Here is a 12425-nt window from a genome sequence, read left to right as displayed (position 1 = left end):
CCTAGCGTTGTCAGCCCTCTGCAACGAAGGAATCTTTGGCCCAGCGTGGAACTTGAACCCACAACCCAGAGATTAAGAGTCTCCCTTTCCACCGACAGCTATCAACCACCTCCCCTAAGTCTGGAGACTGGAAAGTTTTCCTTGAAACAGGGGATTGCGTTTTCTGAAACTGGGGATATGGCCTTCCAGGGGGCGGGCAGAACTCCGTGAATGGAGCAACTGTGCCCCTGAAGGACCAGGTGCGCAGCCTGGGAGTCATTTTGGACTCTCAGCTGTCCATGGAGGCGCAGGTCAATTCTGCATCCAGGGCAGCTGTTTACCAGCTCCATCTGGTACGCAGGATGAGACCCTCCCTGCCCGCAGACTGTCTGCCCAGAGTGGTGCATGCTCTGGTTATCTCCCGCTTGGACTACTGCAATGCGCTCTCCATGGGGCTACCTTTGAAGGTGACCCGGAAACTGCAATTAATCCAGAATGCGGCAGCTAGACTGGGGACTGGGAGTGGCTGCTGAGACCACATAACACCTGTCCTGAAAGACCTACATTGGCTCCCAGTAGGTTTCCGAGCACAATTCAAAGTGTTGGTGCTGACCTTTAAACCCCTAAACGGCCCAGTATACCTGAAGAAGCATCTCCACCCCCATCATTCTGCCCGGACACTGAGGTCCAGCTCCAAGGTCCTTCTGGCTGTTCTCTCACTGAGAGAAGTGAAGCTACAGGGAACCAGGCAGAGGGCCTTCTCAGCGGTCGCGCCCTCCTTGTGGAATGCCCTCCCGTCAGATGTCAAGGAAATAAACAACTATCTGACTTTTAGAAGACATCTGAAGGCAACTCTGTTTAGGGAAATTTTTCGTGTTTGATGTCTTATCGCTTTATTATTGTTATTGTTAACATTCTGTTAACTCCCTGGAAGACTCCCTGGAAAAGACCCTGATTTTGGGAAAGTTGGAGAAGGGGACGACGGAGGACGAGATGGTGGGACAGTGTTCTTGAAGCTACCAGCATGAGTTTGACCAAACTGCGGGAGGCAGTGGAAGACAGGAGTGTCTGGCGTGCTCTGGTCCAGGGGGTCACAAAGAGTCGGACATGACTAAACGACTAAACAACAACAAACATCGTGTAGGGAGCTGCCCAGAGTGGCTGGGGAACCTCAGCCAGATGGGCAGGGTATAAATAATAAATTATTATTGTTGTTGTTGTTATTGAGCTCCAGCTGCCATCAGCTTCAGTCACGGATAATGGCCATTGGCCAAGGAGGATGCTCTAAGAAGGAATTGAGTTTTGGGGTCCAAAAGCCCTCGATTGGTGAACTTACCCACACAGGCATTGCCCTCTGAGGTGAGCTCATGCCCCGGGGGGCAAAGGCACTCGAAGCTGCCGTCGGTGTTGACGCAGACCCCTCCCCGGCACAGCAGAGGGTCCCTCTCGCATTCGTCAATGTCTGAAAAGGAAGAAGGAAAGAAGACCCAGAAGTTCAGCGCGCCGTATGCAGCGAATGACTCTAAACACATCGCCTCGTGGTTTTCAACCTCTTTTGAGTCCATGGCTCCCTTGACCAACCGCGGTCTTTCTACAGCTCCCCTGTGGGAGCCGCGCATTACAGAACATGCAGGATTTTCCCACCCCGTTTCTTTTCTTTCTTTTTTTTAGGAAAGATTTTCTTGTTTTACAGAAGTATGTGTAACGTCTCTCGTATTTTTTCCATGTAACATTTTTACAAATTGGTTTCATTTGTTGAGACATTAGTGGGGAGGAAAGGGGGGGGGTTGGGTGGCGATGTTTCTATTTTGCTTAACGTATGTAGGGTTTGGTGTCAGCGTTGCTTGTGCTGTTCATTTGTGTTCCTTTGGTGGTGAGAGAGGTTGGGGTTGGCCTAGGGTGTGGTTGTTTGTTTGTGATTGGCTGTGGTGATCTTGTGTGAGTGAGGTGGGTGTGTGTTTTGGATCAGGTTAGCCATATTGATTTGTATGCTGTTGTTGGATTATTGTCATTGTCTTGTTGGGCTGTGTATGTGATAAAGGGGAGCCATACCAGGGTGAAGGCGTCTTCTTCTGTTTGTCCCCGTGTCAGTTTATTGGTTAATTTTTCTAGTGAGGCTGTTTCCCATACGATTTGGTACCATTGGACCATGCTTACTCCTGACAGGTCTCTCCAGTGTCTGGTTATGGTGTTTCTGGCTGCTGAAAGTAGGTGGGTTATGAGTTCTTTGTGGTGTAAATGGGCATTGTTGTCTTGGAAGATGTTTAGTAGGGCTAATTCTGGGGTGATGTCTAATACTTGCTTAGTTATTTTACATATTTCTCGTATGGCTGTTGTCCAGAATAGTTGGATTTTGGAGCACTCCCACTACATGTGGAGGAATGTGCCTGTGGAGGTGCACCCTCTCCAGCATTTTGGTGAGGTTCCTGGGCATATTAGCGCTAGTTTTCTTGGTGTTAGGTACCACCTGTAGGTGAGTTTCAGAGTGAGTTCTTTTCTTTTCATTGATACAGATTTAAAGGGGGGTTTAGACCAAATTCTGGTCCATTGAGTGGGGTTAATCTCATAACCTATGTCATTCTATGTCATTCCCACCCCGTTTCTCAAGCCCTCTGTGTAAAACGAAGCAGCTGTTGGTTACTGAAGCTGGGCTTGGTTTTTAGGTTTTTTTCCTGCCCTCTGCCCGCCTCTCGGGGCCGGCGCGTCACTCAGGGCTGGATCTCAGCGCCCACAACCTCTCCTCCTCCTCCTTGTCTGCTCCCCATCAGCCGCCACAAGCTGCCTGGGGAGAAAACAGCAAAGACCTGATGAAGAGAGCACAGCAGAGGTTATATTTTCCGAGAATCCTCCGGAAAAATAATCTCTGTTGATGGCATTTTACCATAGTACTGTGGAGAGTGTATTAACTTATGGTCTGTGTGGGTGGTTTGGGAGCTGAACGGTCAGGGGGAAAAAATGCTGTCCAGGGTTGTAAAGACAGCGGAGAGAATAATTGGGTGCACTCTTCCCACCTTGGATCAAATCTACGCTTCCAGGTGCCGTAAGAAAGCTGCAGAGATAGCGCAGGACAGTGCACACCCCGGAAATGATCTCTTTCAGCTTCTGCCTTCTGGAAGAAGGTAAAGGTAAAGGGACCCCTGACCATTAGGTCCAGTCGCTGCCAACTCTGGGGTTGCGGCACTCATCTCGCTTTATTGGCCGAGGGAGCCGGCGTACAGCTTCCGGGTCATGTGGCCAGCAGGACTAAGCCGCTTCTGGCGAACCAGAGCAGCGCACGGAAACGCCGTTTACCTTCCTGCCAGACCTGTTTATCTACTTGCACTTTGATGTGCTTTTGAACTGCTAGGTTGGCAGGAGCAGGGACCGAGCAACGGGAGCTCACCCCGTCGTGGGGATTCGAACCGCCGACCTTCTGATCGGCAAGTCCTAAGCTCTGTGGTTTAACCCACAGCACACCCGCGTCCCTCACTGTAAATAGTTCCCACCAAAATAAAACCTGTAAAGCACAGGTTTGGAGTCCTGCCTGGTTTCTCTCGAGCAACAGCAGCGGCGGTCGTGGAGAGGCAACAGGATGCTCCCTAGTGGCCACTGTTTCGGAAGAGCATAGCCTCCTCCTGAGCTCCAGATAAAACACCTTTTGCCCACCCTTTTCCCAAATCCTCCTCACCCATGCAGTTCTTCATCATCATAAAACCGCTCTCGTAGCCCTCAAAGCATTCACACTCAAAGCTGCCGGGCGTGTTGACGCAGGAGCCGTGGCCGCACAGGTCGGGCGAGATCCGACACTCGTCAATATCTGCAAGGGGTGGAAGAGAGGTTAACCGCCGCCCGTGGGCACAGCGGGTCTCCCCGGGGGGGTCGCCCCACCCGAGAGCGGAACTAGCTTCTGAGAAGGGCGTTTACGCTGGCCCGCTTACCATAGCTGGCAAGTTACAGGTTTGAAAATAAGGGACCAGCAGCCTCGAAAATAAGGGCTCAGCAGCCAAAATAAGGGATTTTCCGGCCACAGGTATGTTCAACTTCTGAGCCCCTCCGAGCCAAAGGCAGAAAGCCCAGCCAGCAGCCAAACGAAGCCTCAAGCGGTGGTTCCCACAGCGCAGCAACCCGGCAAAGGGGATGCAGCAAGGGAAACCACCGTCACCTCTCCGCTGGGAAGCGCTGAGCAAAGGCGGGTCCCCAGGCAACGCGGCCGATTTGATCGGCACAAGGCATGGAAGCTCCGCCCCCCAGTCGTTCTTAGACTCCTTATTGGGTGAGCAACGCAGCCAAGCAACACAGTTGGAGCCTCCCTCCTCCCTGGCCGGCAGGGAGGGAGGGAGGGAGAGGAGCTGCTTCCTCTGAAACTCGGGAAATTCAAGGGACATCATCAATAAGGGACAGCAGCGGGACACAGAGCTGGGATAAGGGACTTTCCCTCCAAATAAGGGACACTTGACAGTTATGCCGCTTACCTGTACAGTTTCTCTCCTCAGCGTCCAGGGCAAAGCCGTTGCCGCAGAGACACCGGAAGCTGCCGATGGTGTTGCGGCAGGTCCCGTGCGTGCAGAGACCGGAGAATACCTTGCACTCGTTCACATCTAGAGAGTCGAAAAGGAGGCTGGTTAGGAAAGGCTCTCGTTGCACCCTGCCAAGAACTTGGTTGGTGGCAGAAGTGGGAACCTAAGGCCCAGCTCTCATCATCCTTGACCGCTGGAAGATGAACGGATCTCAGAAACATCTCCAGGGCCACAGGTTCCCCTGCCTTGTGTTAAAGATAAAGGGACCCCTGACCATTAGGTCCAGTCGCAGGTGACTCTGGGGTTGCGGCGCTCATCTCGCTTTATTGGCCGAGGGAGCCGGCGTTTGTCCGCAGCCAGCTCCCGGGTCACGTGGCCAGCATGACTAAGCCACTTCTGGCGAACCAGAGCAGCGCACGGAAATGCCGTTTACCTTCCCGCCGGAGCGGTACCTATTTATCTACTTGCACTTTGAGGTGCTTTCGAACTGCTAGGTGGGCAGGAGCAGGGACCGAGCAACGGGAGCTCACCCCATCATTGCGGGGATTCGAACCGCCGACCTTCTGATCGGCAAGTCCTAGGCTCTGTGGTTTAACCCACAGCGCCACCTGCATCCCGGGGTATTTGGTGGTAAACCCATCCACTAGGTATTCAAATTCAAATATCTGGGAATTACATTCCATCATAGGCTTCTCTGGTGCAACGGCAATGAATGCCAGTAAGTTGTCTATACACTTGTCTATTTGGGGACCATCTGCCCAGGGGTTCCAGACTGTGATTTGCCCCCCCCCCCCTTGCGCTCCTGGGGACGATGTTCTCCAACACACACACCCCAACTCACCTTTGTAAAAAGGCCGTCCGGATAAGACATCTCCCCGATTGGCAAAACCAGGTCCTCTTGGGCAGATGGCTTTGTATTCAGCGGAGCCCGGCTTGGGGCACTCCTCGCAGTCAAAACCCCAAGCCGCACCGACAGAGCAGCAGCAAAGGTCGATGCGGTATTTTCCCGGCAGCGGCGCCGTGCACTCGTCTTCAGTCCACTTCATGTAGCACTGCTCCAGTCGCACGTCTGGGGGAGGAAAGGCGAAGGTCAGCAGGGGGCAGCGAGGAAGACGCCGTCTCAAAGGTTTTGCTAGCAGCCGGCGGCTGCGTGCCACGCTAATCGTAGCCCGAACAGAGCCATCAAAATTAAGGGACATGGCTGGCGGAGGTCTGCTGGTCTACTTTGAGCAGAATTTAGCTGGGTGCAACCCTGGGAATGGGCTCCTCTTGAGAAGATTAAGAGGAGACATTGATTGATTGATTGATTGATTGATTGATTGATTGATTCAGCCTAACAAAATTCGTATGCCGCTTAAAACGATAAATGAAACCTCTAAGAGGTTCTCTCTCTCTCCACAGACACACACACACACACACACACACACACTAGTGAAAATCTAGACACAACAGTTGTTGAGTTTGGGTTTTTTTTGGCAAAGTTGCAGAGCTTTTTAAAAGTTGTTAGAAGACAGAGGGCCTTCTCGGTGGTGGCGCCCGCCCTGTGGAACACCCTCCCATCAGATGTCAAGGGAATAAACAGCTATATCTGACTTTTAGAAGACATCTGAAGGAAGTCCTGTTTAGGGAAGTTTTTTATGCTTGATTATTTTTTAAATCATGTTTTTAATATTCTATTGGGAGCCTCCCAGAGTCTCTGGGGAACCCAGCCAGATGGGTGGGGTATAAATAATAAATTATTAGTACAGTGGTACCTCAGGTTACGTACGCTTCAGGTTACAGACTTCGCTAACGCAGAAATAGTACCTCGGGTTAAGAACTTTGCTTCAGGATGAGAACAGAAATCATGCAGCGGCAGCAGGAGGCCCCATTAGCTAAAGTGGTGCTTCAGGTTAAGAACAGTTTCAGGTTAAGAATGGACCTCCGGAACGAATTAAGTACTTTACCCGAGGTACCACTGTATATCTATCAATATCTATTGATATATATTATTGAAAGGGGCTCGTTCCATCACAGTCAGCGCAGGGGGTAGCCTCTGTACCCTGGCCAGAGTATTTTGCATGTTTTTGGCTTGGTCTGGCTTCCATAATAATAATAATAATAATAATAATAATAATAATAATTTATTATTTATACCCCACCCATCTGGCTGGGTTTCCCCAGCCACTCTGGGCAGCTTTCAACAGAATATAAAAATGTCTAAAGCTAAAGGTAAAGGGAACCCTGACCATTAGGTCCAGTCGTGACGACTCTGGGGTGGCGCGCTCATCTCACTCTATAGGCCGAGGGAGCCGGTGTTTGTCCGCAGACAGCTTCCAGCTCACCCCATCACGGGGATTTGAACTGCCGACCTTCTGATCGGCAAGTCCTAGGCTCTGTGGTTTAATCCACAGCACCACCCGTGTCCATTAAAACGTCTATTAAACATTAAAAGCTTCCCTAAACAGGGCTGCCTTCATATGTCTTCTAGAACTCAGATAGTTGTTTATTTCCTTGACATCTGACGGGAGGGCATTCCACAGGGCAGGCGCCACCACTGAGAAGGCCCTCTGCTTGGTTCCCTGTAACCTCTCTTCTTGCAGGGAGGGAACCACCAGAAGGCCCTCGGAGCTGGACCTCAGCATCCGGGCAGAACGATGGGGGTGGAGACGCTCCCTCAGGTATACTGGACCGAGGCCATTTAGGGCTTTAAAGTGTATCGCTTTGCATCCGTGTTTCGCTTTGTCTCCAGCACGGGGGCTCTCCCCACCCCCGAGACGTAGCAAGGTCCTTCCCATGGAAGATGAGAAATAAGGATGTCATGGGAAACATGGGGAAAGGGGAACTGGGAGCCCGCGTGGCTCATGCCCCTTCTCCATCCTCACCAACGCACGTCCTGCCAGAGCCGTCCAGGGTCAAGCCTTCGGGACAATCGCAACGGAAGGACCCCACTGTGTTCACACAGTGGCCGTTGGAACAGACACCTGGGAAAACCTCGCATTCGTTCACGTCTGGGGAGAGAAAAACATTGTGAGGGTCGTTGCAGGGTCTGTTAGTCAGTGGGTGCGGACTGGGAGGGGAGATTAGCGGCAAAGGGACGCGGGTGGCGCTGTGGGTTAAACCACAGAGCCTAGGACTTGCCGATCAGAAGGTCGGCGGTTCGAATCTCCGCAACGGGGTGAGCTCCCATTGCTCGGTCCCTGCTCCTGCCAACCTAGCAGTTCGAAAGCACGTCAAAGTGCAAGTAGATAAATAGGTGCCGCTCCGGCGGGAAGGTAAACGGCATTTCCGTGCGCTGCTCTGGTTCGCCAGAAGTGGCTTAGTCATGCTGGCCACATGACCCAGAAGCTGTACGCCGGCTCCCTCGGCCAATAAAGTGAGATGAGCGCCGCAACCCCAGAGTCGGTCACGACTGGACCTAATGGTCAGGGGTCCCTTTACCTTTACCTATCCATTTTGGGGTCTAAGAAAAGGCACTTGCCACAAATCCTGAGCACAAAGCACAGGTGGGCTCTGCACCCTCAAAGCACAAAAACCCTCCTTTGGAAACACACAGTTCCTCCGAACACCCATTTCACAGATGGTAAGGTAAAGGACCCCTGAGCATAGCTCTCAACTTTTCCCTTTTCTTGCGAGGAATCCTATTCGGAATAAGGGAATTTCCCTTTAAAAAAGGGAAACGTTGACAGCTATGCCCCTGGGCGGTTAAGTCCAGTCAAAGGCGACTATGGGGTTGCGGCGCTCATCTCGCTTTCAGGCTGAGGGAGCTGGCGTTTGTCCGCAGACAGCTTTCCGGGTCATGTGGACAGCAGGACTAAACAGTTTCCGGCACAACGGGACACCGTGACGGAAACCAGAGCGCACGGAAACGCCGTTTATCTTCCCGCTGCAGTGGTACCTATTTATCTACTTGCAATCGTGTGCTTTCTGTTAGGTTGGCAGGAGCTGGGACAGAGCAACAGGAGCTCACCCCATCGCATCTCTGGGTTATTTGTGGGGCATAGGAATTCATTCATATATATTTTTTCCCAAAATATAGTCCGGCCCCCCACAAGGTCTGAGGGACAGTGGACCGGCCCCCTGCTGAAAAAGTTTGCTGACCACTGCCCAAGAGGCTTGGTGGTTTAGATCACAGCGCCACCCGCGTCACCCGCAGATGGTAAAGTGGCAAGTCTAAAGACCTGGCTGCTGTGTTGAGGCAGGCAGGCTCACATTGCCTTGTCCAAAATTACCATATTTTTCGCTCTATAAGACACACTAGACCACAAGACGTACCTAGTTTTTGGAGGAGGAAAACAAGAAAACAAATATTCTGAATCTCAGAAGCCGGAACAGCAAGAGGGATCGCTGCGCAGTGAAAGCAGCGATCCCTCTTGCTGTTCTGGCTTCAGGGATAGCTGCGCAGCCTGCATTCGCCCCATAAGATGCACGCACATTTCCCACTACTTTTTAGGAGGGGAAAAGTGAGTCTTATACAGCAAAAAATACGGTATGTTGCCTCTGAGCAGGGCAAATTCAAGGGAGGAGCTATCAAAGACACAAGGACGCTCCTGTTTCGTGGGGAGGGGATTGGGGTTTCCTTGGTAGGCCCCCCCCAGGATACAAGCTGTCAGAGCGCCCCATACCTTCGCAAGAGACCCCCTTCATCCTGGCGTAACCTCTCGGACAGGCGGTGTCTGTGGCAAAAAAGAAAGTGAAATAGCAGCCTGAGAACCATGAGACTTTGCCAAACTCGGAGACCCAAAGGTGTTTTGGAGACCAAGACTGCAATTTGGCCAGTGCACCACTAACACAGAGATGAGAAATGAAGCCCCGATAAAAGAAGCAAATGCTCTAGCAACTAATAATTTACTACAGTGGAATAAACTCTACTTTTATTAACTTGAGTTATTCCCTGTTGACTTAAATTATAAGCTGATTGCAGCCAAAGTGTTTTGTTTTTTACCAGAGGTTGTTAATTCAGATGCCAAAATATCACAAACTGTGTGAACAGTGAACCCAAATTCTCCATGTGGAACTAATAAGCTTTAAATTGCTTATTTTTATTTTTTGTTGTGATTTTGCATTGTTTTGTTTATAATTTTTGCTAAGTGCCATGGGTACTTAAGGGCAGTATTCCAATAAATAAATTGGCAAACAGATCAACAGCAGTTCTGTCAATTTTCCCATTATTATCTGACGACTTTTTGTGCAAGCACATTTCTATTTGCACTTGATGCCAGAATTGCCAGCGTTGTTTTTTAATTGACTTTCTTAAATTTGAGGGTTTGTGTAGTTCTACCTATACACACAAACTTGATACAGTGAGCTGGTTCAGCCAATTATATATTGTTCTTATCTTGGCTTATTAAATCAAGTATTTCACACCGTTTTGAGTAAACTCGGAGTAAACTGCAATTTGAGTAAACTTGGAGACCCAAAGGTGCTTTGGAGACAAACACCCCTTGCATGCTGCAATTTGGCCAGTTCCAAAGCAGGGCGTTCGGACAGACATTTACCAATCTCGCAGCGTTCGCACGGACTGCCCCAGGCAGCGCCCAGGGTAGCACAGCACTCGGACTTCAGCGTGGCACCATTGATGTTGACTTCGCAGCGGCCTTCCTGGATGTTCAGCCAGCAAGTCCCTTTCATGCTGTCTAGGGGAGGAAAGCAGAACAGCTGAGTCAGATGGCGTTCGTTGTTGTTGTTGTTGCTATGGTAGGTAGGTAGGTAGGTAGGTAGGTGATAGATAGATAGATAGATAGATAGATAGATAGATAGATAGATAGATAGATATAGACATATGACAGATAGATAGACAGATTGCATTTTACGATTATATATATATTTACATTTCAGTGTGAATTTCCTCAATATAATGCACTTTGCGCTCTATGTGGGGCTACCTTTGAAGGTGACCCGGAAACTGTTTTGTCGTGTTTTTAATAGTCTGTTGGGAAACCCAGCCAAATGAGCAGGGTATGTATGTATAAATAAACAAATAAATAAATAAATGTTGTAATAATAATAATAATTTGTATTTCACTATTATATTTATTCTTTGCATTTCAGTGTGAATTTCCCCATTATAATGCATTTATTTTGCTATTCTTCTTCTTCCGATTTGCTTTTTGCTGTTATTATTTTTTTGCATTTCCGTGTGTATCCCTCCCACTTTAAGGAATTTAAGGACATATAAGGATAAAGGGATTTGAACAGAAGCAGAACAGAAACATCATGGAAGTAAAGATAGGAAGTAGAAAGGCAAAGGGCGTATCACACTGAAACTGAATTGAATTTGTTAAACGGTATGAAAATCAATTTTAAAAGATTACGAAAAAAGAGAGGCTCTTTACCGACACAGATGGTGCCGCTGGAATCCAGCTTGCTTCCTGGGGAGCACTCGCAGGCAAAAGAGCCAGCGTTATTTCTACATATGCCGTTGATGCATGGGTTGGAGGTACACTCGTTGATATCTGGAGGGAGAGAACCTTGCTGAATTTATCCCCCACAGAATCTTACGCCGATCTGTGTCGCCTCTCCCTTGTGGAGAGCCACGGGACGTTCGCCAACATCCCAACTTCTCTCTCTCTCTTTTTTTTTAAAAAGATATTTATTAGAATTTCAACATATTACAAAAATGAGCGAAAAAAGAAAAAAAGAAAAAAGAAAACAGATAAAAAATGAAAATACAAAATAAAAGCAGTTAAAAAACAGATTAGCCTTTCCATATCTTATCTTTCATTTACTTGTTTCCCCGACCTCCTCGCACCTCCCTTTTTTTGTATTCCAGTTCAATTATTTTGTTCAGCAAATCCCTCCCCCTCTTTTAGTATCCTAATCATTAATCATAAAAATATTGTAATTTTAGATTTGAAGAATGGCAGATGAAGGTGATGACTATATGGAACTGGCGGAAATGACTGGCAGAATCCGAGACCAGGGAGAAGAGTCGGTGGAAGAAGATTGGAAGAAATTCAAAGATTATCTACAGAAATATTGTAAAATTAATGAATGTTAGAATGTTGTTGGATAGAAACTAAATGGTCTTTAGCTGAAAAGTTACAAGGGGATATGAAAAAAGGGTTTATTATATAATATGTAAAAATCAACATCCCAACGTCTCAAAGGACAGGCAAAGGTGCCCGCTTGACTGGCGCTAAAACCTTAATTAAAGAGCCAGTTTCGCCGGCAACAGAGATCCGCTCCCTTTCTTGCCGGCACCAGGCCCAAACACTTACCCTCGCAGGTGTCCGTCTCAGTCCGGAAGACAAACCCCTTGGGGCAGCTGCAGCTGTAGCTCCCTGGGGTGTTGCGGCACAGGCCGTTGTCACACAGCAGCCGGTTGACGGCACACTCGTCCACATCTGGAGAGAAAGTCGCACGAGTGTGAGCTGCACATGGAGGCCGGCCGGGTTACAGCACCCAGCGCCCAGGGCCGGATTTAGGTTTGATGAGGCCCTAAGCCATTGAAGGTAATGGGGCCCTTTCTATGTCCAGCTGTCCTTTCTCAACAACAAATTGCCACTGTTTTTTGTGTTGAATATACGCTATATGGTCATTTATGGACCTAATAGGTATCTCAAGCCATTTGCCCATGTTGCCATGCAGCAGGTCTATGCAGAATGTAGGCACCCTATATATAGGTAAAAGGTAAAGGGACCCCTGACCATTAGGGTCCATTCGTGGCCAACTCTGGGGTTGCGGCGCTCATCTCGCTTTATTGGCCTAGGAGCCGGCGTACAGCTTCCAGGTCATGTGGCCAGCATGACTGAGCCACTTCTGGCGAACCAGAGCAGTGCATGGAAACGCCGTTTACCTTCCCGCCGGAGCGGTAACCTATTGATCTACTTGCACTTTGAGGTGCTTTCGAACTGCTAGGTGGGCAGGGAGCAGGGACCGAGCAACGGGAGCTCACCCCATTGCGGGGATTCGAACTGCCGACCTTCTGATCAGCAAGTTCTACGCTCTGTGGTTTAAGCCACAGCGCCA

At 49.3% G+C, this 12425-nt stretch overlaps 1 protein-coding gene across 1 annotated transcript in view; it reads right to left on the bottom strand.

Annotated features, from left to right (window-relative positions):
- The window catches only part of FBN3 (fibrillin 3), a 173883-nt gene that overhangs the window by 73802 nt on the left and 87656 nt on the right, over positions 1 to 12425 (bottom strand). The window contains 9 exon segments of the mRNA XM_080989333.1: positions 1316 to 1441; positions 3647 to 3775; positions 4431 to 4556; positions 5317 to 5544; positions 7340 to 7465; positions 9080 to 9130; positions 9953 to 10090; positions 10790 to 10909; positions 11675 to 11800. Of these exon segments, the coding sequence (XP_080845459.1) occupies positions 1316 to 1441; positions 3647 to 3775; positions 4431 to 4556; positions 5317 to 5544; positions 7340 to 7465; positions 9080 to 9130; positions 9953 to 10090; positions 10790 to 10909; positions 11675 to 11800 (1170 nt within the window).

The sequence above is a fragment of the Podarcis pityusensis genome (assembly GCF_964106645.2).
Source record: "Podarcis pityusensis genome assembly, chromosome: 18".
NCBI classification, from domain to species: Eukaryota; Metazoa; Chordata; class Lepidosauria; order Squamata; family Lacertidae; genus Podarcis; species Podarcis pityusensis.
The sequence above is the reverse complement of the archived record's forward strand: the minus strand, read 5'-3'. Positions and strand labels throughout refer to the sequence as shown.